Genomic DNA, 25,085 nt, shown 5'->3' with positions numbered 1-25,085 from the left:
CAAAATAAATCAAACTGAAGAAAGAAATGCGAGTTGAACAAATTAAAAGATGACTAGCATACCAGAGGAAAGCACACAAAATTAATAACATTCCTGAATAGAAGGATTTGAGGAACTAGATAATAAAACAGCATATAATATATACTGTATATGAATCCACCATGAAATACAGATAGCACAGAAAGATTAATCCCATTTCTGAAGAAAGCAGACTAGAAACACAGGCAATCCACAGCTTAAAATGCCAAGGATAAAAAAAAAATGGACAGAGAGGAAGCTTAACAGAATAGCAGGAAATCAGTGCACCAGAACTAAATATAATGCAAGTACAATTCTTAATGTAGTAATCAAAGCCAGCCTCAACTACTACACATCCATATCATGAAAAAATTGGTAACACACACAACCCCTGGCAATTCAAACTTTAAAAACTCGTGGAGAACAAAAAATTCTACACACAGCTTGACAAAATATTCAGACGCAATCACGATTAAGCCAACATCGCTACCCGACATGGGACCAGAGAAGTATATGGTTATAAAGTGTCAAACAATCCAAGAGAAGAGTGGAGTACAAGAGTGAATACAGGAAATGGGAGAGAAAGTAAATAAGCAACTAAATATATATCGAAGGCAGTGGGCCAGACAATATGTCGAAGACAGTCGTCCACAGTCCCAACATGGATACTAAAAAACTCCTGAGAACCAATGCAACCAATAACGAACATTTATACTCGAGACAGAGAAGGAAAGAATGATTAAATTTAGACAAGATCAAGTACTGGGTCAAGTTTGTCATTCAGCTCTGCTGGAGAATGGAGATATCACACATCTGCAAATGTTGTCCCTAAATTTAAGACAGGAAATATAAAAGTGCTGATTTAATGGTCATGTGCCTCTTGATTTCCATACCTAACAACGTAATGGAGTCAGAGAGGCAGGTGAAGCATCCGAAGAGAATAATGTTTGTAAAAAGACAATGGTTGAGAGGGAAAAATCCAATAGAATTTTATAATAAAATGACCAGCATAAGATGGAAACGTAAGTATCAGTGCTAAGCCAGTATGGCTATCACATTCACTCAGGATTTTATCAAGAGACATGGAGTATAGAAGTCACAGGAAAACAAAATCGGGACATTCCACAAAATGAGTACATGTCAAGTGGAACAATTCTAACAGATGTTAGTCTGTTCCATCAAGTGCCCACGAGTTTCCAAGCCAGAGATGTTTCCCACTTCCTATTACAGCAATAGGAGAAAGATAATAGGGACAGGTCACCTAGGATGGCAATACGACAGTGCAGTTAGCAGTGTAGGAGGACAAGCAATAATACTGTGCAGGTGTATTTTGAAATACTAATAAATAATGCAGTACAAAGGTCAAGATCATTCTAAAAAAAAAGCGACTTTTGGCTAACTAACTGATAAACTCTCAAGTAACTATAACTGATAAACTTTCAAGTTATCACACCATATATTGTTTATGAAACTTTTTAAAAAGGTTCCATGGGGCTACATTACCCAATATCAATAGGAAAGACATTTCTCGTATTATTCAGTAGTAGTCTACATTGTTTCAAGTTAGTATGATGAAGCATTTGAGACTACTCCAAAAACATTCGAGAGAAAAAAACAGCCATGTCAAAATCCTGAGGCATTCTGGCTAGAAATATAGAATAAATTAATCCGATGTAATGTTGAAGTGGACAAGGCCATCGCATTTATTACGGGTAGGATAGAATAATATGGCAAGTAGCTCAAACACACAGAAGAGTTAGATTAACCAAGAAGAATTCCTTCAGTGCATGAGCAGTAACCATTTGGGGAAAAAAAAAAACTGGAAGCAGATTCCATTCATAGATTTAAATGTGATCATGACAGTATAAATGTGTTAATGGTCATTGCACCAATCATTGACCAAGAAGCAGGGGGGCACCAAAGCTGGACCTCATGCCATCCCTCCTCCCCCCCAACACACACACACACACACACAATCAGCACAGTAGAGCTTCCATGGACACCCAAGGACAAGTGGTTTGTTACCTGAAAAATTGATCTACGCTTGGCCAATTTAAAACAAATATGCTTTCAGTCATGATACAAGTGACGTGTCCTACCTAGCCCCTAATCTAGAAAATTGCCAAAACTTCAACTACTTGACAGTAGCCTACTGGTCTAGATTTTCTTTAAAAATAAATACTTGGAACATTTATGAACTCTTTATCAGTAAAATTTCAAATATTACTGTAATCAATCTGGATAACTAAAGATAAATAAAAAATAATATACTCTATAAAAAAAAACATAATATTAAGGAACTGACAGTTACATTGCAAGTGCTTATAATTATATTTTATCCATAAAACTTTTAAAGTAAATTTAACATAAATAGACAAATCATAAAACCTAACTGCTCTAATAACAAATCTAGGATATCTGAATAAAGGCCTATCCAACCACACCCCCTCGCTGACAGTAATTGAGCGCGCACAAACTATTCACCAGAAATTTTTAAATGTAGCACATTTCTTGCATAGAATAATTGTGTTTTTGTTTTTTTATACAAGTGTCACAAAGAGAGAGGTCATAGACTCAAATTTTGGAGTCCACATCATGCACATGGCAACTCGCAGGAAGCAAGGTCAATTTTGGATTCCACATCGTGCTCAAAGGCAACTCGCAAGAAGCCATGTCAAGTTTGGATTCCATATTGTGCTCAACGGCGACTCTAAAGAAGCAGCATCTACCAAACGCTCACTTGAGCAACACATCGCCACCTCCACATACATTCATCACATCGTGCTGCTCACATCATGCTTTGGAAGAACTAGTAAACTTGGGCTAATAAAAGTGCTCTTTCTACACACTAATTCCAAATGAACCCATATGATAAAGGAATTGACAAAGTCACTGAAAACTCCACCGCTTTAGAAACTATCAATTATATTCATAAATAAATTCTTCTAATATAATATTCAAAAAAAAATAATAAAAAATGTCAAAGATTTCAATCTCACTTTGCAAGATTAAAAATTTTGTAATCAGTTTCTTCAGAAGGGGGGTTAAAGAGTTACAAAGTAAACTAGCAGCCCCAAGGGTTCAGAAACTTGTGCCTTGACACCATCACGAAGGACACCCACCGTCATCACAGTAAATATTAAAAAAAAAGAAAAAAAAAAAGGAAAAAAAACAGATGCTACGGTACAGTATCAACCACATGATTTATATACAGATATATCTACACACATCGGTAATAAATAAACCCAAGCAACTTGCTGGTTTCTACAGTAAAATGCAAAACATGGTCATTTCTCCTTAATTTCTTTTTCAGATTAAATAACAAATTGCAATTAGCTGAAAAAAAGAAATGCAGTAATTTGGCTGCATTAGGAATGCAAATAACATAAGCAACAGGGAAAAACATATTAATAACAGTCATCCATTCCAACTCAATAACTAATTCCTTTGTACAAACCTGAAGTTGCAAACTACTATGATTAATCAATAATTGCAATTTATTTCTTGCATTTCATACACACCTTCATGCGATACAGCCTCCATCAGCCATCTATATTTTTACAATGTATTTGTCTACAATCTCATTCAACAACAACACCGGCAGGAGACTAGGTGCTCCGCCTACTTAAGGCATGCCAGAATGATAGCTGTGAAACACACACAGTCAATTATATCATGTCCAATTACAACAAAAAATTAATAAATGGCACAATTAATGAAAAATTATAGGCATTTATTTTCTGTGACAAATCCATATCTATGAACTGTTATATATGAAACTAATTGCATAAATGAATAGTTTCCATATGTACAGTATATATAAACGTGTTTTAATGGATATATTATGTTCTACTTAGTCAGGTAAGGGGAAAAAGCACAGCTCATCTTCAGTGCCTTGAAGTCATCATAAACTATATTTCAAGGGAAATGTCAATAATTGTTTAAAACCATGTTCCCAATTAAGTAATTATCAAAACCATATTTTCCCAAAATTTTTAAATTTTTTATAAACCATGCTCCAAAGAAAATGGCGATACTCACTATCTTCACACCCGACTCGACAACAAATATACGCAAAGACGTCATCTGCCATCAGCGTAAAAATGCAGCACAAACACAATGATCAGACTGGGCCTAGCAGCAATTTCATCTGCATCTTGTGACTCAAAGCATTGGGGATATTATGAAGAGATCTAGGCTGAAAAGATGAGAGCTCTATGTAAGAGTTTGAGACATTAGAAAGAATGAAATCAGACCATGTTAGTTTAAGAAGCTTTCTAATGAAGAATCAATCTTGTATGACATACAAGTGATTGTGAAAAGGAACTTCATTGCACCCTCATGCGAATAACATAATTCACTGTGTATAGGCTATCTTAAGAGTATGTGTAAGGCCCAGTACATGAAATAGTCAAATGTTCACAAACTATAAATGATGCTATGATAAATACTGATGGTGGCAATAACTATTTACGCTCAGTTACGCACCGTCACTTATATTACTGGTATATAACCTGAACAAAAATACGTAAAATATGGGCATTCAAATCTTAAGAAGACCTTTTCATGCTACATGATACTGCCAGACATTCATCCTTATCACCTCGCAAACGCTTCCCAGCAACTGTTAATCAAGAGAAAATGTCTAGGTCTATACAGTACTCTTACAAGCTTCTTGCATAAAACTTGACCAAAGAATGATATACTGAAGGTGTTCAACATCCAACATATTAACTCTTCTTAAAAGCACCTGAGAACAGGAGGCAAGGGATGTGTCTGCATGAAACTGATGCAGTTCAAGCAAAACGCTATGAACGGGTAAAATAAAAGCAGTATGGAAGGGAACTACCAAGAATGATCTCCTAAATGCCATGGGGTTAATGCTTCCAGTTCCACGATGACTGTTGTTGTTGCTGTTGATGTTGACGATGAGTATGGTGATGGCTGTGTTGATGCTGATGTTGTTGATTGTGAGTTGCTGAAGGAATTGAATTACTAGTGTCCATCTGTTCGTAATGACCAGATGATGATGATGAGCTATCAGCACCGTTGGCGAAGTTGAAGGGGTTCTGCAAGGCTCGGGGGGAGAATGGGCCACCGGAGTTCGGCGTATATGGTTTGCGTGGAGACCGTGCTTTTACGACACTTGGACGTGTCATTTCCTCTAATACAGATGGTGCGACGTAAGTAAATCCCTGGGAAAAAACTGAGCTTTACAACCTCATATTCCATACAAAGAAATTAGTCGTACACAAATATGAAAATGCACAAATATAAACGTGCACAAAAAAACTGATCAGACACTGAGGAACTACTTTGCTAAAGAAAATAATGTGATTTTCCCCCACTAATTACCATGCTTTACTTTTTTTATTGAATGCATGTCTTCAACCTTTTTTTTCTGAGCAATACCACTCCACTACTATCTTAAGCAAAGTCCATCCATTTTCATGAAGAGAACTATATGGCTTCCCATTTTTGCAACAATTTCTGGCAAATTATCTGCAGTGGGTCACTAAGCTTGTTAGAGTATTCTCAGTATCCAAGGTAAACCTCCATCTGGTTCCCCAGCTTTATTTCTGCCCAACTTTCTAAGCAATTTTAATACATCCTCACTATACACATGAGGGTGCTCTAGCTTTAGCTACCATGATTTAAAATATGGGGTGTGGTTACTATATCCTCACTATACAGTTTGTTTTTTGTTTTTGTTTTTACAAAAACTAGCGTCGAATGTAATGAAACGCCTCTTCTGGGGTCCTGGTGGTTCGCTTGGTGCTTGCCCAGGGCAAGTTCCATCAAATTCAAGTCATTCAAGTTACTAATGAGTCTGAAATCAGCGTACCAGACACCAAGGTCAAAACCCGACCCCTCTATATAGTGCAAGGAGCAATGGGGATTGTAAATCACTCTAGCCAGGAACTGCCACCAGAAAACAGGGAGTCAAAAAGGCAACCCAGTAAACAAGCTATAGAAAGTGGGACAATAAAGGCCTTGAGATTCACAAACCCTTTGGTGGTGAAGCAATTCTAATGTTAGTTCCACCTGTACACCTCCAGGGTATGTGTGCACTTTCCTCCTTGAATCACTCACTGACCTGTCATGCAGGCGATGAGTTACAATAACGTGGCTAAAGTATGTTGACCAGACCACACACTAGAAGGTGAAGGGACGACGACGTTTTGGTCCGGCCTGGACCATTCTCAAGTCGATTGAGAATGAGAATGTTAAGTTATGACATTCATCGACTTGAGAATGGTCCAGGACGGACCGAAACGTCGTCGTCCCTTCACCTTCTAGTGTGTGTGGTCTGGTCAACTGACCTGTCATGTGTCTGGCACACACAAGAGGCATAACTTGACAAACTCTCATGGTGTTCAAGACCTCCAAAGGCAACCTGATCAACTGACCTGTGATTCTTGTTAAACTGAGTAGCTACATCTAAGAGCCTGGTTGACCAGACCACAAACCTGGAGGCTTGGCCAGATATCAAGCCCAGAACCAACAACAGGTAGACAACAGGTAGGAGCCTCCTAATTCCAGCAAGCCAACACTGGGAGCTCCAGCTGCCCATGTCAACAGAGCTCAGTCTTCTTGCCGATGTCCCCATGTATGGACCACTCCTTGAATTGCCAACATTGTTTATTTTCATAACCATACAAGTGGACATATTTTACTGAAAATTTCTATTGTACCAGCAACATGCATACACAAGTATCCAATCATGTAATGGGGAGCGGGTATAATTACAATGCATGAGAGCTCTTACACGTACCTCAAAGACCATGTTAGCACTTTCACTCAGCATGTTGTCATCAGGGGAGTCAACTGGTGTTTGTTTGGTAAACTTGCTGTCAAACTGACTGACATCGTCCTCGCCACTCTGTAATTAACTAGCAAATTAGAAAAGTGCCAACCTTCCTACAATTAAATCTACTTTCAACATGCATTTGGTATACAGTATTCTCTTACTTTGAATTAAATATATCACAATTTTCACGTTTTTACCATCTCATACCAATGCACTATATTTTCCCCTAGTGGAAAATTAGGGGAAAATTATTAGCTTTGTTATCAACTAAAGTTTTGAAAACACTGTATAATAATTCTGTAATGGCTTCTATACAGATACGGAAACCGACCATCTACAAACGTGGCTTATAATGTTACTGAATTTAAAATATAGTGGATTTCCACTCGAACAAATGGCTGGTTCCGAACCCTCCTGATAATCAGTACTAGTTTTACAAGAATAATAAAACACTTGTGCATATCTTAAGATAGATAGATAGATAGAGATAGATAGAGATAGATAGATATATATGCAAATATAATTTTACTAAAATCAAACATTCATTTTTTTAAATTTATCAACACTGTATGTGTAGATTGGTGAATTTTCTCGATTATATAGACACCTAACACTAGACGCCACAGAGTCATTACATTATATAAACATACCTAACTTTCCACTGGACAGGTTTAGATGGAAAGGAAATTTGCTGTACATGTAAAGTCAAAAACGCAATCATGCAGGAAAAACAGAAAAGAAACATACCAAAACAGGTTTAAATGGCGGTTCTAACTTGCGGTGTATTACATCCTCCCAGTTAATCTGCTTGAAGAATAGATGTTTCTTGATTGGATCACCATTATCGGGTCCGCTGCCAAGCCGTTGACTAACTTGTCGCTGTAGTAAATGTCGAATCACATTGAAAGTAGAATACCATGAATTCATAATCCAGTAATATAGTACCATGGATTTATAATACAATAATGCAGTAACATGGATTTATACGACAATAGTACAGTTAATTATAAAGACCCAATGACGTCCATTTAGAAGTAGCAAACTAAGCAGATGAACTGACAATTCATGTTAGTTAAAAATTACTACTACTATGAAATTCATTATATCTTCTAAGTATAATTGTTTAAGAAAAAATTCATACATCCATTTTTTTTTTACATAACTACTGAGTATGTAGCTCTGCAAAATTCTTCATTGATCTTACAAAAGGGGCATTGAAGTTTTGAAAGCTTAGCCAAAATTCAGCTGTGAGAAGAACTACAAATTGTAATTGAATAATCATGTTTCTTGTTGCCCATATTAAATTGGCAATGCACGAAATGTTAGCTGTACGAATCACCAGACTTTGATATAATCTATGAGAAAATATTGAGACCATGCAAATAAATTGAACCTGACCCTGTATTTCTTACACACACACACACTACCCTCTAAACCATAATGTGCCCAAGGGTATCTCGCTCGGTGCACAACCAGAGTTAAATGGCGTTTGAAAGGTATCCTCTAGTATCACAACCCAGGTTTCACAAGATATCATCGATCGTAGTGCGTACATCTGGAGAGTCCAGGGATGTGGGGTTCAGTCCCATGGCATGGCTTCAGTATTTTCTACGTTGGTAGATAAATATAAATATCTGCATATACCACATATAATGAGATCTAGGCTTTGAAAATTATAAAACTTAAGATGAGAAGATTCAATAAGAGTTGATAGAAGTTAGCATATGAAAAATAAATAACTATTGCACCATATATTTATACTACTGTATTTAGTTAATTCCCAGTTGACAGCTAGGGAATCCCCCTGATTTCAGCAAAAGTGTGAACCCCATTACACAGTTCCCCATTTCACAGATTCTCAGATCAAATGGAAAGACAAATCTGGTTCTTGCCCCAATTTACCAGATAAAGGTAAATGAGGCACATCCCAATTACCCGAGAAGGCTTGCTACTATTCAGCGGTGAATGACACGCATTTGGAAGAAGTGAACGTAATGGTTTCCTATATACGTACAGTAGTCATGTTCAAAGATCGACAAAGTAACAATATTTAACAAATTCAAAGTTTGTCATCGTGTGGCTCTGTGGAGGTGCCAGAAATATTATTCTGAAAATGGTTATGACACCAATATCACCTTAAATATCTATTGGATCAGATTCCACAATATTTCACAGAAAAAGTCTTGAGAAATATAGTTTTAGATGAAGAAAACTATAAGTCAGGTTTGAAAAATGTAATACCGTTAGTTTTTTGAGCCTTAGACTGAATAATTACTGGCAGTCTAAGTGTTAAATATTGGTTTTATAGTGACAGTGGTACATAGTGGTGTATAAAATCTTCATCCCAAAGAAACATTATAGGCTAGGGAAAATCAATGATCCTGTTTTACAAAATAAATGTTGGTTTGTTTTCATTTTGAGCGTGACAGTTTTCATACAGTTGGTTACAAAGTTTTCTTCATTTATCTGGAATGTCAGAAGCCCAAACACCCAGAGGAACTGATTAATCCAGATAATAGGGGTAGCATTATTCAGATTATTAATAAAACATTTAAAATTATTTATATATATTATAAGTTTGGCTTATATATATTTTAAAATTACAAAACCCCACTTAAGGATTAGTCTTGCAGCACAAACAAAAAAAGGATTCACTGCCACTGGAAGAGCATTAGATATTCCCCACACATCATAACATAACTACACACGAGACACTTCGGGCGTTACCTTGAGCAACTTTCGGATGAGATCACGTGCGTCTGGGGTCAAATATGGTGGAAGGTTCAACTTGCCTTTTAAAATCTTCTCAATTGTCTTCTTGCGATTCTCGGCTGTGAATGGTGGCTGCAGAAAGGTATATAATAGTTAGATAAACAATCCTTAAACAAAACAATGACACTGCCCATCTTCATGAAGGAGGCAACACCAATAGCAGAAAGCTAAGGGCATTATAATCACATTAAGATCTGTATAATGAACAAGATAAAATTCATAAAATTCATGAAATTATCACTCTACACGCAGTATGCACAATCCAAGGCAAGGTGGACTATAAGAGGACTATACTGCCACTTAGTGCCGCTAGATCACCATGACAATCTTAAGGCATCGGTGAACAAGCACAACTACGTGAATACTAGATGAATACATAGCTGCCTGGCAAACTACATCCAGCTTCTTGGAGGCATACAAACATGTGGAAGGCAAAGGATGGTGGTTTGAATTGAAAATTTATGATATGATTTTTCAAATAACAGGAATTCTGAAAGCAGGACAGCTTCTATAAAGACATAGGTAAATATGTTTAAATAAAGTAATTATTGGAACAAACTCACCGCTCCTGTTAGCATGTCATACATAAGAGCTCCCAGGGACCACCAGTCTACTGCTTTGCCATGTCCTGTGCGTGTGAGAATCTCGGGTGCCATGTATTCAATGGTTCCACAAAAAGTATGTGTTACAGAGTCATCCTGAAAGAAAAATTGCACAAAGCTCAACCAGAGAAATTTATATAGAATGGATAGCCTCTGGACAACTTAAGATGGTTCCCAACCCCAAACTCACGGTACATTACACAAGCCAATTCATGTAAGTACTCAGGGTGTAACTGATATCGGATTGTAGCCCTTTCTAACGGCATATTGACCAGACCACCAACCAGAAGGCCTAGTCAGAGACCAAGCATGTAGGACATTGATCCTCAGCACTCAAAATATTTCAAGAGAATTAGAGTTTGTATCCCTATCCTCTACCAAAATGTTCGTCATGATACATTTGAAATTATTAAACTGTTTCAGTGGTACATAATCATGCAATGAGTGATCCTCACAAATGAAGTACTGTCCTGTATTTAATAAACATGAAAATCATACAACCATACTTGTAATTCCTTACAAGTATGATGTGCAAACAATCAGATGGTCTAATTCCTCACAAGCATATTATCCCTGGCCATAAGTAAAACAGGCATGATACATTCCACTGGCAATACTGTACATGAAATTTCTCTGTCAGTTTGATGATTATAATCACCCTTGTGGTGGTGGTGGGTGCTTACCTAACAGTAACTATCAGGAAATGGGGTCTTGCTCTTTATGCCCAGCCTCAGGGAAATTTCACCATTTCTAAATTTCTAAATATGTATTTGTATAAATACATTTTCAGTATAGGTCTTTCATCCAGGTCCATGAACGGCTTATTTAGAACTTTCCTTATTTTGCACAACATCTGATCTTATTGACTTTATGACTATCAGGAAAATGTAATTATAATACAACATGTTCAACAAGGCTAGTAGGTAGGGTATAATGCACTAGACTTCACTTCTATGTAGTCACTGTTAGGCAAGTATCTCAATAAAATCTTTATTTTCAATCAAACTTCCATTCGACTCTGAACCATTCCGGTAAGGTTCCATTGGACTATGTTTAGATAGGGGCAAATTTAGTCATGAAGACATTAAAGTACCATACAAACAATTCATTAATTTTCAATCATCAGTTAATGAGCACACCCCAATACAGTGATGATTAACAACCTGGGTTTATGAATCGAAGAAATCTAGGCAAATATTACACAAGCCAAGAAAATCAGAGAAAAGGGGTTTCCATATATATGTCACACAACTGATCAGCCCACAACTCATTCAAAGTATACTTTCACACCTAACAGAGATGTTAACTCAAGTTTGCCATGAGTGGCAGAGTTGCAACTGTATGTGTTTTCAAAGTAATGGCAACCATGTAGAGCATATTTTGTAAATAGTTACACTTTATTAAGAGGGGCTAATGTTCTCTATTAATGGACCCTGATGATACAAGCCTTTAATCACAAACAGGAGTCCTCAAAACTGGGATACATGAATCCTGGTGCTGTGCTGGTGATCATACATTCCAAGATTGCTTTAGTGCAGTTATGTTTCTAGAAAAAAATCTTTGGAGCATCTATGCATGCTGGGTCACCCCAGACGCATGCATTGTGAGGTTTAGTTCCACACACACACACTGCTCCAAAGGCTTTCCAAGGTTGCACTAATGACTAGACAAGTTCAATGATTCCATCCTTTATACTATGGCAGAACCTCCTAAAACATTTTCTCCGTATCCAGACCCTCAAAAAGATTTCTTAATAATTCTATTTAACTATTGCGATTAACATTTGTTATTTTTTGTTTGCTATGTATTTCTTGCAAAACTCTGAAGAAAGGCTTACGGAATCCAGAGTTCTGTACAACTCCGGTTGAACAACACTATCTGATCAATTCAGCAACCTATAACCTAATAGAACATAACCATTAGAAAAGGGCACCAGGTAGTATGCATAGCCAAGTTTGAGAACCCTGGTATAGAACCTAGTTCATATACAAATCACCATAATATGTTGGTTAGATCAGACCGTGTCATTCAAAGCAGTGCAATTAATCACTTATTATGGAAACTGTACCTGGATTTTTTCTTTGCAAAGGCCAAAATCTGTAAGTTTGACATGTCCATATGAATCCAAGAGAATATTTTCTGGCTTCAGGTCTCTGTAGATAATTCCTTCAGAATGAAGATGTTCAAGGGCCAAGATTATCTCAGATATGTAGAAGCTGTTCAGGAGATAAAATTAATGACATGAAAAGAAATACATAAATCCTATCTACACCTTCTGATCTTAACCTCCTAACTTGATGCCTAAAAAATTTAAATGCCTAATATACCGTAAAATACACATTCTTTGCGAATAAAGTTCTTTATGTATACAGCCCTACACAGCCAATTCAATGTTTATCATGTGTGAAATACAGCAAAAATAGCATAAATTTTGTTAAAGGTTAGGCTATTTATGAATACTGTACAATATTGCACAGCATATTCATTTTATATACGGTATTGTATAAAATACACAGCATAAAATCTAGCTAAAGGTTAGGATATTTATGAATGCAATACTGCACAGCTGCTCATTCATTTTACATCCTATACGAAGTTTTCACCTGATGATGGAACACTGCTATTTTCTCCTTACTTACTGTCCATGTGTCTTCTTATTAATGAACAAGGAAGAATTGCTCCTAAAATGGCAACCCTTTAGTGGGGAAAAGAATCTGTAGGGTACACACTACTAACTTCAATTAACCTAACTTCCAAGCTCTAGCACTGAAACTAAACAGACAGTTTTTGTATATTTACCAAGCAGTATCTTCCATAAAGATTCCTTCTCTCTCCAGGTGCATGAAGAGCTCTCCGCCAGACAAGTATTCCAAAATCAGGTACAATTTTCCGCCAGTTTGAAAGGCATACACGAGATCCACAATAAATGGATGCTGATTTGCCAGGGAGAAAACAAATTAAACAAATTATTAATGACATACATAAGGTGGGTAAAGAAATCAGCAATGACCGAGAAGAAAATGAAGTGTTTTTTAAATTACCCAAATTACAATACAGCTTAGCCAACCAAGTACTTTCCAAACCCATTAGGACTGAGACTGAATGGATAACCTGTTATGTTCAGAAAAGTAGTTCGTCATCCTGAAAAGCTAGGGAAAAAAATTGACAATTTTGTTGCAGAAATTCAACAGTGTTTTGTTTGTACTCACCAATATGAGAAGTTCTGATCTGCTTGTTAACTTGGGAAGATTATAGTTGACAAAGCATTGTTATTTAGAAAGAAAAGGTGGTGGATGGGTTGATTGAAGTGGAAATTAATGGTGGTCAAGTAACCTCAGCAAATTGCCTTACACCATGTACTCTAATGTACCTAATTAAAGCTTTTGAGGCATCCATTAGTGTGTGAACACTGTACATGTGGCACTGTATATGGTCACTGGGCAAACTAGTTCCATCTTAATTGTACATTTTTATTCAGACTGCCTGCCCCACTAGTTATCTGAACTTTTTTATCCGGACAAACCCAAATTAGATAACAAGCCTTTTCAGAAAAAAAGGCGTTCGTAAAGCACGTGGCTGACTGTATATCTTTGCTTCCTCATCTCTCCTCACTGATAACAGATTGTAGGTTAAATATGGTAACTCTCATACACAAAGTATGATAGTAGATATACAAGACACGAAGCAAGGCCATTTCATACTTCTGCTGGCTTGATACTTTCAAATGATAAATCACTACCCAATCCTTAACCCTTGGGCTGTGGCTGTTTAGTGAGAATGCCCTGATGTGCGAGAAAAACACATTCCTTCTAATACTGTTAAAATATGTTCCTGAATCATGGGAAAAATAACAAATTGTATACGACTTACTTTGGGAGTGGTGAAGCCTGGAAATCTCACGATGACGTCACGATTCAAGTGTGTTCATAGAGCAATCCCCCCCGGGCCTGACGTGGGGCAGGAGTTGCAGAAGTTATTTTTCCATATTTATTTTAATGTCTCTGATTTGTTTTTCTCTGGTTTTTAGTAGTATTATTATTCAGTAGTATGCATTTGAGAAATTTATGTAAATCTGTGGACAATGGAATGCTCAAATATATTTGTCACTAAGATGCACACTATATTACCATATATGTTTAGAACAATAACACATACTGCTTTTGCTGCTGTGCTATGTACATTTTCATATACCATGATGAACCTCTAAGCAGTTTTGGCAAGTGTAATAATCTTGTAACCAATTACCAGAGTTCAGTCTTGCCCCACATGTTTCACACGAAGTTGAAACTGCAAGCATTGAACACATTATATTTTCTTTGAATTTTTACTCTATTTACCAAGGGTTTTTTCCAAGTGCAATGATGCAATGAGCTGTTAATGTTATCTGTATCACAGAACATGTAGAACACATGCACCCACAGATATATTCGTCTCATAATTAAAATGTGCGGTTTTTGCTATTATTACACTGTACACACACACACACACACTATACATAATTGTCTGCATTCAACAAAATGAACAATTAAGCCATTCTGATGGGTGTGGTAATCTCATAATCCAAACACAGCATAGTGCAACATGCTAATCAGTTGCCAACAGCACCTGACCCTTCAAAGTGCCTCCTAACATACTATGTACATTGCCAACTCTTGCCACAACATTGCAATAATCAGAATCCTGGTCACTAAATCCTGAATATGAACAATTTTCCACAAGTTTATTTTCTAAAGGACCATGAGATCCTATTTTATGAAGCATAGACGCACAAGACTGCAGCTGTGCTGTGAACATTTGTAACCAGCAATGGGTTCATGGATATCCGAGCCTTGTACATAGTTCTTGTCAGAATCTTTTATGATACTATCATCAGTAAATTATTGCAGTTACTTATTTATTTCTTCATTAAGTGATGCTGTTGGCACTTGTTGCATGCACTGCTCATGGTTGCCCTCTTAGTACTGAGGCGCTCTCACCCAGGAGGGTGCCCACGATATCTTTCCAAGATGGCATCTGTTTATTGAAGGCCTGGGGAAGCAGATACGAGCCCAATATACAAGCGGGACTTTTAAATCTGCCACAGTACTTTCAAATTTCAAAGGCCAAGTCGCGCAGGTTAAGCATAGATAGAGAGGTCAACCCCAGCCGTGTTTCACAGTGCGAGGGTTAAGAAACACTGCATGTCCAGTTGCAATGAATTGGGCATAATTGCAATGAATCCATAAGGTATAGAAAAATACAGAGGGCACAAATGTAAAAAGTAAGGCACTAAATTTACCTGGACCGTTTCGTTGGACTAAAATCCTGGACCGTTTCGGTCCAGGACGGACCGAAACGTCGTTGTCCCTTCACCTTCTAGTGTGTGGTCTGGTCAACAAAGTAATCCTAAGTTGTGAATGGTTGAATGACAACATACCAGCTACTATAACAATGGGAGAGGTCAAATTAAGTGGCAGCAATATGCAACCATTTGCAAAATAACGAGACCCAAACAGGAGCTTGACAGCGCTTCGGATTCGTAATCCTGAGATCCCCGGTGGAGGCAGAAACAAATGGGCAGAGTTTCTTTCACCCTGATGCCTCCCATTATCTAGAAGTAAATAGGTACCTGGGAGTCAGACAGCTGCTACAGGCTGCTTCCAGGGGGTGTGTAACAAAAAGGAGGCCTGGTCGAGAACTGGGCCACGGGGATGCTAAACCCCAAAATCATCAAAATTACCTCAAGGTAATGTAACAATGTAATCAGAATCAGAAATAGAAATAGAATCAATCAGAATAGAAAGCCACAACCAATGAAAGCAGGAGAAGAGTACATCTTTTAATCATGAGTGACTTCACCCATTGCAAGTCAAACAATGAAAAGAAGAATCTCCATAGGTCACAGATACAGTACATGAAAAGATAAACTATTGGAAGCAGCAATGATAAATTTTCTAAGGCAACATGTTTATGGATGCCCAAGAGTGAAGGGCAGTGATAAACCAGCTAATGAGTTGGACAAGTGAACTTTTAACTATCCCTTAGGAACGAGCAAACATACAATACTGAAAATTTAGATATCGGAACAACAGGTCAGAGAGTGGGTGTCTTACCTTGACGGCCTCGAGGATATTTCTCTCTGCCTTGGTGTGAGCAGTGTCTTTTTGATTGCGCACAATTGTTGCCTTTTTCAAAACCTTCATGGCAAATATTTTTCCTCCTCCTTTGCCACCGGTCGTTTTTCTGACCTAAAAAATAAACACATTAAACAAAATTACCTCTAATTTAAACTATCTTCAGTAATCAGCATTGTACTAAAATTTATCAATATATGTTCAACTAAAGGACAAGGACATTAGAACACGAAACAATGGGTATAAATTGGATAATTTTAGATTTAAGAAAGACCTGGATAAATTACTGGTTCGGTAACAGGGTTATTGATTTGTTGAACCAATTTCTGCGTAACATAATAGAAGTTGGATCCCTTGATTGTTTCAAGCATAGGTTAAACATATATATATGAATGAGATTGGGTGGATATATATAGGAGCTGCCTCGTACGGGCCAACGGGACTTCTGCAGTTACCTTCATTCTTATGGTCTTGTTAAAAGTGACAAGTCTGGGTGGAAGAAGTTTCTAAGGAGAGTGTTAATGGTATTATGTTTTTACCTTGATCTTCCCTGTTCATACGAGGCAGCTCCTAGTTATATCCACCCAATCTCATTCATATATATGTCTAACCTACGCTTGAAATAATCAAAGGATCCTACATCTATTATGTTATGCAACAGGCCTTCTGCAGAAGCCTACTTATACTGTCCATCACTGTACTTGTCTATCAGCTAAATGCTTTAAAACACATCAAAGGTTCAGATGGACACAGTACAAGACAATATCAATAGGAAATATTCTAAGGGTGTGTTCGAAAACTGCTTGCTTGATATTTACTGATAATGACAATAACAAAAAAACTGTTTATAATGATTATGATGCTATACCTGAAATACTTTTCCATAGCCGCCTTTGCCAAGAACCTTCAAGAGTTGAAAGTCTGAGGGGCGTACTTTTTCCGTCCCAGGGTTCACAGTGCTGTCAGACAGTTGCAAGGTTTCAATACCTTCAGACCTGAAACAAAAATAACACTTAATTTGATATTTAGATTTTTTCTTTAGAAAGGCATTCAGACAGCAGGGAGGAGTATATAATCAATGTGTTTTTACTGTGCTGATTAACTCTTTACTTTACCTTTGGTTAAGAAAATCATTGCTCTGTCATGAGTGTGCTGCGATGAGTGCATTTTCTTTCAAGGTTCGGCTTTTTATTACTGTGGTGTGATTTAACATCAGGCTAGCATGCCTAAAAAATCTGAACAGCAGTAAGTTCTGTCATCTGTTATTGCAGCTTTACCCCTTTATTTGTAATGCTGTTTGCATACGTGAAACAAATTATGATACTAATTTTTACTGGGCTGCTCAAGTTTCTTCTTGACGAGGGGGAGTGGTAAATTCTCTTTTTAGGCAACTCCCATTCTGAAGAGTGACATTTTTGAGTGTTGATCTAGTCACACAGACACACACACTCATTCCCCCTTGGTCCCTCATTGCCAGAATGATTAGAGCCACTACCTTGCTGTGCCAAATGACACCTCTCTTGTAAGCAGTTCATTTCCTTTTGCATGAGCCATGCCACATTGTCCTCCATCGGCTAATCATAAAGGTACTGTGCTGGAATAATGTATAAACACAAAATGACATTTTCCTATGTAAAAGGTTTACTTTGCAACTTAACAAAATGAAAAAAAAAAACTTCACGCAGTAGGGAAATGTGAGGATGGCTTATAGTTTTTGGTTCTATATTTGGGTAAAATTAGGCATTTAGTGTTAAGTAGGTAGAATCATTTGAAATACATCATAGGATAGATAGATATAAATATATATTGGCTACTTTACCCGTCTGTATTATAGCTCTACCTGGTAAAGTGTCTGAGATAAATGCTTATAAATAATCCTGTGTAAACTGTCCAAAATCTCTAAACATCGTGAATGCTGCAGATATTGGGTGGGAACATTTCAACACCTATCGGTATACAGTCAATATTTTAGATGGCAAGAATTTTGAGAATATACAATAAATGACGTTCTAATATATTAACACTTTCGCGCTATCTGGACGCGCCGGCGCGTCCCGTTTCGTCTAACGCTAACGCATAGTGGACATAAAGTTGAGTCCTCTTTTAAAATATTTGTATAAAATTCAATTTCTATCCGATTTACTTTGGGTTTGTTTCAAACTGCGCGCTATGAGGCTCTCTTTCTCACCACTAGGCTGCATGGTACAATAAGTTCATGAAAGGTGTGGATAACTTCGATCAAATGGTATTTTGTCCCAAACGGGTTGCAGGTGGGTGACTTTAGCCGTTTATACTGGTAATGCTTCCCCCATATCATGTATTATATGCATATGTCTGTTTAGGGAATTTTATTCCGATCAATATACAACCAAAAATAACTGTGTGCAACAAGTATAAACTTGACAAACATAACAAAAGTAAAAACATTTCGTGTGTGTTTGACGCTCACTGATATGTTCCAGCGTTGTTTTATATTTGGCGCTATTCTAACTTACGCTTTGTTGATATTTTTTACCTATGGGCACATAGAACATTCTATTGCGAACACATTGACACAAAAATGAATGACGTACATAGAAAATTAATGTCATGAGAGTGAAATAAGTATAAACTTTCAAAGCGCCGTGCGTCGTCCCGTCACCGATACCGGGTAACAATTTCACAACTTCCCACACTCTTGCGGGCGGGCCGCATCATTATTCTACGCTTATATTCATATCACCGTGTTGGGAATTTCATTGCGAGTCCATTGATACCAAAATTAACGCTGTAGAATAAGTGTGGAGGTGATTACAATCCCAAGAGTAAAAACATTTTGTTGCTGATGGGCGCTCACGGCGAGTCATCTTCGTAGTTATTTATTTGGTGCTGGTATCCCTATACGTTTCGTGACTTTTTTTACTGATATTCTTCTAGAGAATTTTATTGCGAACACGTTGGTACCAAAATGAAATACGTAGCATGAGAACTAAGGTCAGAAGAGTAAAAAGAGTATACACATTTTTGTTTTTACGCTTAAGCGATAAAAACGCTGCGCGCACATTCGGTTGGCTGAGTGACCTTTGCGGAAAGCGCGAAAGTGTTAAGTTTAAAAAATGCATGTTAATATATGTACTCTATATACAAAAACACAATCAGCTTAATAAATCTTTACCAATACCTGTAATGTTATGGATAGTTTGGTGAACAATCTAATCCCCTTCGGTACAATCTATTCTACGGTGTTAAAAAAAAAATTACTGCTTTTCAACTCTAAAGTGAATATAGAAGGTTGTTTATAAAGAATCTCATTTAAAGAAATCCTCTAGCCAATCGGCTAAAGTTATTTCGTAGATAATCTAAATATAGAAACAGTAAGACCAACTCTTATAATGGATAAACCCATACAGGTATTAATATCGATAATACACTCATAATACGGACAAGACTAAAATACAGTACTGTATTGAATATGTATAAACATTAAAAAAAAAACTGTACAGTGTGTGTAATGCTGCTTCATCACTTTCACAATCTTAACAAATACTGAACTAATTTCTGCTTTAAAATGGTGAATGTATTTTTGTTTTTGAGATCACTAAAACTAGAGTACAGTACATACTATAAATATAAACATTCGCTTAAGAATTATCATACTTACTGAAGAATAGCATTTATGTCCGGACCCTGCTCATACTGGCTCTGAAATAAAACAAATTATTTTTAAATTCAACTATTAATATTAAAAAGTAACATTCTGTATATACAGCACTGTACTAGCTTGTTTATCGTTAAAGTCATGCATTTTTGTGCTGACAGGGATGACAACTATTCTAATTATCACTATTTTATGTAGCCCTCAATACCTATTAGTTATCATTACTGTATATACAATGTCATGTGAATCCCCTGCATAGCAGTGGAACTTCCTTTTCCCTTCACCTTCAATGCCTCTGTACTGGAAGTCTACATCTACACCAGCCCAGAGAAGTAATCAGTCCTGCCACCTCTCCATACCCCCCCCCCCCCCAGGGCCTGGCATGACTAAGAGGCAAGCCGGGCGCCTCTGCTAACCGCTAGTTTGCCCCCACAAACAAGCAGTTAGCCGCCTTCAACTGGCAGTGGTGCAGCTCAACACAAAGGCACCGCCAGCCACAACGAGCAGTTTGCTAGTTGACCAGATGTCCACCATGCGTTGACACTGGATGAGTCATTACCGCCGGACTATATAAAGGGCGCTGCCTCCTGGAGAGCCAGTCTCTCCCTTAGTGCTCTAGGATCATCTTCATGTCTCTCACCTGTCGTCCACCTCCAGCCAACGTCGTGTGACTGATGCCATGGTGGTATGGTAGCTGTCTTCAGTACACCAGTATATCTTTATGCTTTTATTCATTGCTTATAGTTTATTTTTGCATTTAAGGTCATACTAACTTGTTCACCTTTTGCACTCCAGTTCACCTTAGGTTCCAGGAATCATGTCCCTGCATCCCAGTCCCTGGCAAGACCTCCTGGTTGATGGTCTAGTAAATCAGGCAGTTAGAGGCCACTGCTCGCAGTATGATGTATGAATCGGCCTGGTTGATCAGATACCCTTTTTGAGGAATTTATGAAGTTCTCTTTCCACAAATTGTGGGACCAGCATACCCCCACCCCCCCTCCACAATGAAAATGGCATAGATGCCCCTCATGGCACCATTGAAGGGGGTACACCACAAAAGGGTCAGCGCAAACTCCAACCTGTGCCATCCTTCTGTGATGCAAAATAGCACAGACGAGCAGATGAGGAAACCATAGAAAGAAGCGCAAGACCCAATGAATCTGACTCCACCAAGGACCTGCCCTGACCAGCAGCAGCAGATGACACCCCAACCCTATCTCCACCATTGCAAAGGATGGTGACCTGGGAGCGCATTATAGGAATCAACCACATCAGTGACAGAACTGACAACTGACCTGGTTGTGGGCTCCAAGGCCACCTGGTGGCAACTATCAGTACAGTAGTAATGGGGTCCGAGCTAGCTTCGAGGTACCAATTGTTGGGAATGAATCGTTTGCAAAGTTGTTTGGCCATTTCAATGTACAGTTTTCTATGAACCTTGCAGATGTCTGTACAGCTGTGCTGTCTTTCTGGATGCTGTCTTAATGAGGGTGATGATAATAATCTGCTGTTCTCTGCACATGACAGGCCAAAGTTCTAACTCCAAAAGGCTAAACATGATTCCTGCAACTGACGTGACCAAGTCATGGCGAGCCATCCTCGGCAAGATGGCTTCAGGGAGCCAAAATTAATGCCTAACTGTTTGGAAAAAGACAAATAGGATACAGCACTGGAATTTATTTCTAGCAGCATTACCAATAAAACAACGAATGGCATTTTTCAGCTTTATCATGCTCCTTAGGTCCAATTTAGATTACACAGTTAAATTTTGGTCACCATACTATGGAATTAACAAATTCACTTCAACAAGATCAGATAGGTTGACAATGTGAATCTCAGAAGCTAAATTTTCATAAAGAGATTACAATAGCTCAATTTACATTCTGTATAAAGAGACTTTGGGTTCACATGATCAAAAGGGCATAACTAGGGGGAAAACTAATAAGATGTTATATTTATTAACACAAAATAGAACAAAACAATGGATGATGGTGGCAAGGATGGTAAGTGGTGGCAGGGAGAGGAGTAGGAAGGGAGAGGAAAAGATTAGATTACAGGAAAGATACTGTTGACTTGGAAGGAGGACAGGTGAGTATTCAAGATGCCAGACTTCACTAATCTGTATCAAAGTCCTAATTAGATACCTGCTTACAATCTGACCATTAGGTCGAGAATTAATCGACACCAACATCTGGGAAAACGATACAGTACAGTACTAGTATCACAGAAAGACCAATACTTCAAGACTGTTCCTTAACATTGGTTTATGATGTCACAACTTAAGACATAATACTTTATGATCTGAGTTTGTAAACACTGATATAGTAAATTAGCAACACTTAATTATAACTTTATACATAGAAAGGGTGGAGGTTGGATGGGTAAGTAGATGGGCAGGGTGAAGGATGGATGGATAAGCAGATGGCAGGTTGGATGGATGGATAGGCAGATGGCAGGTTGGATGGATGGATAGGCAGATGGCAGGGTGGATGGAAGGATAAGCAGATGGCAGGATAAGCAGATAGCAGGATAGATGGGTGGATAGGCAGATGGTAGGTTGGATGGGTGGATAAGCAGATGGTAGGTTGGATGGGTGGATAAGCAGATGGTAGGTTGGATGGGTGGATAAGCAGATGGCAGGTTGGGCAAATGGGTAAGCAGATGGCAGGTTGGAAGAATGAATGAATTTGTTTGAGAATCAATAGGAGCTGCCTTGCATGGTCCTTTCACACTTTGATAAGGAAGGCAAAAGTTATCATTACAAATGGCTGGATCATTAAAAAAAATCAGTGCTTATGTAACTGTATATCAAACAGAGCCATCTTACTCATGGGCTCCATGGGCACTTGCCCAGGGGACCCCATGAGCATAGGACATGTTCATTATGGAAGGAGAATGTTTAAATTAGGATCTGGCATTACCCCTACCCAACCTAACATATCCTAACCTTAAAGATGTCTACAATTTTAATAATTAGAAAACTTGTTAAAATGCACGTGTACAATTTGGCCATACTCCCAAACAATCCACTGAAACTTTTCCTGGGTGTAAAAAAAAATTAAATAAAAATGTTTGGAGCATTGCAGTGATTTGCAGTCTTGTGTTTTGTCATGGGGATCTAAAGATATATATATTTTGTTTTTGTCCCTGAACTTATGAAACTCTTACCAAATGCAAGGATTGTGAACACACAGTAAACAGACCCATAAGGGAAACTGCCATTTAAATAACCACCAATGGAGTACTGTTCCATTTGGACATAGACCCATGGGGCACTGACTATTTTGATCAGAAGTATCCCAAATTATGTCTGGATGCAACCATGTCATGTCAATGGCATATCACACCTAACACAATACTGAAATTTCTTGTTTTTGTTGGCACAGGTTTGTTAAAGAGCACCGACAAACAAGTATGATTCAACATAAGATGGGGAGGGGTGCTCCTTTTTAACCCAATTCTTTTAGACAAGAGCCAATGAGGTATTGAGCTAGTTTGATATAGGCTCAAGAGGTAAAACACTAATGTACTGTCTGGTGTACATGTAAAGGAGTTGCCTACATAAATATTCAACATAGAAACGACAAGCTAAACAGCCATAACAAATAACACATTCATCCCTCATACATTTACGTGCTACACAGCAATATATGCAATATACCATATAGTACATGCAATTTTAAAGATAGCTTTTTAAACAAAATTGGTTCACAATCAACTGGACCCCATGTTTGAATCCCAAACAGGGAAAGATAATTCACCATGTCAGTGGACAGGCTGCCAGTTTATACTGGAACAGATGTTTAGGCACACTTCGTTGCACCTGATGCAAGGAAATGTTAGTAGATAACAGGTATCCAGGAGATAAGAACGTAAGAATGAAGGTAACTGCAGAAGGGCTATTGGCCCTCCTATTTACGAGGCAGCGCCTATTTACGCAACTGTTGAGGTTTTCTGTGTCATTGGGTCAGGCTGTGTTTGGTTCAGTTAGGATGGATTGGGTACGGCTAGGTAGGTTTTAAAATCCATTAGCAAACAATTTTGTGTGAACAATATGACTTTTATTCATTCCTCTTAATAATGGGAAACCCTAACATCAATCAATCATGTTTATTCAAAAGAATATGTGTTAAAAAGACTAATGTACGACAGGAGTCACACATACTAATGAAGCCACTATTACGCAAAGTGTTTTCCCCAAAACACTTGTGGTGATTTGCTGTTTGTGGTATCCCTTAAGCCTTGCTCAAGAAATGATTTCTCAAGTACTGTACTTTTCATTACAAAATATTAAAACATCACAGTATTACAGTATTGTCAGAACCCACCCAAAGTTCACTACTGTACACGCATTACAGGTAATCTTTCCCTGTGGCCTTAACCAAACAAGATTGGCAGAAATTACATGAAAAAATATATATATATACACTATCTGAACAGCTGTAGAGTCACCAAGACAATTGAGATAATATTACAGCTGCATACCAAAATAATGAGGATACCATCACTGACCTTCACATACAAGCTTGTGTAATATTCAGTCCTTCCCTAATAAGAAGTTTCGCCAACTTGCCTCAAGAAAATCAACAAAAAATTGTTCTTGACCAATACACTTTTGTTCTTCCCCCCTTTTTTAACGAACCCCTGACCTTATATAGTTCACATTAACCCTTAAAAGCATCATAAATCAAGCCACAGCTGGGAAGCAGCTCAACCCGAAAGACAAACCTGAAACCTCTTTTGACCTCCAAATAAACAAAATTAAAATAGTCACCCCGTCTCATTGTTGACACCTCCAATTAAAAGCTACTTACGAGTGTGTTAATAAGTCAAGTATTCATCACCAGAGCCACACAAAATATGACTAACCTCCTCCACCTCAATAGCATCATCGTCGGATTGGTCACACTCTATGGCGTCCTCCTCCTGTAGCTCCAGATCAAACAGGCCCGGCGCCGCCATTTTCGGAGTCTGCCGTCCACTTTCACTTTATTTCCCGGCGATAAAGTGGTCAAGAGAGAGTGTGTGTGTGAGTGTGTGTGAGAGGAGCGAGTGAGAGAGAGAGAGAGGGGGGGGTGTGTAGCGGGCCGTAGCGTGGCGCACCGGGTGTGGTAGAGGACTGACTGTGTCAC

At 38.0% G+C, this 25,085-nt stretch overlaps 1 protein-coding gene across 1 annotated transcript; it reads right to left on the bottom strand.

Moving 5' to 3' along the window:
* Positions 1 to 2,895: 2,895 nt before the first annotated feature.
* On the bottom strand, positions 2,896 to 25,085 carry LOC123757510 (ribosomal protein S6 kinase beta-1). The gene is made up of 11 exons (XM_045741213.2): positions 24,823 to 25,085; positions 19,957 to 19,997; positions 17,185 to 17,311; positions 16,296 to 16,430; positions 13,003 to 13,136; positions 12,272 to 12,419; positions 10,165 to 10,299; positions 9,557 to 9,673; positions 7,577 to 7,708; positions 6,794 to 6,901; positions 2,896 to 5,213 (listed from the first exon to the last, which is right to left on the bottom strand). Exons 1-11 carry the CDS (start codon positions 24,913 to 24,915, stop codon positions 4,896 to 4,898), a joined length of 1,488 nt encoding a protein of 495 aa, XP_045597169.1. The 5' UTR covers positions 24,916 to 25,085; the 3' UTR covers positions 2,896 to 4,895.

This window comes from Procambarus clarkii, chromosome 19 (genome assembly GCF_040958095.1).
Source record: "Procambarus clarkii isolate CNS0578487 chromosome 19, FALCON_Pclarkii_2.0, whole genome shotgun sequence".
Taxonomy (NCBI): domain Eukaryota; kingdom Metazoa; phylum Arthropoda; class Malacostraca; order Decapoda; family Cambaridae; genus Procambarus; species Procambarus clarkii.
The sequence above is the reverse complement of the archived record's forward strand: the minus strand, read 5'-3'. Positions and strand labels throughout refer to the sequence as shown.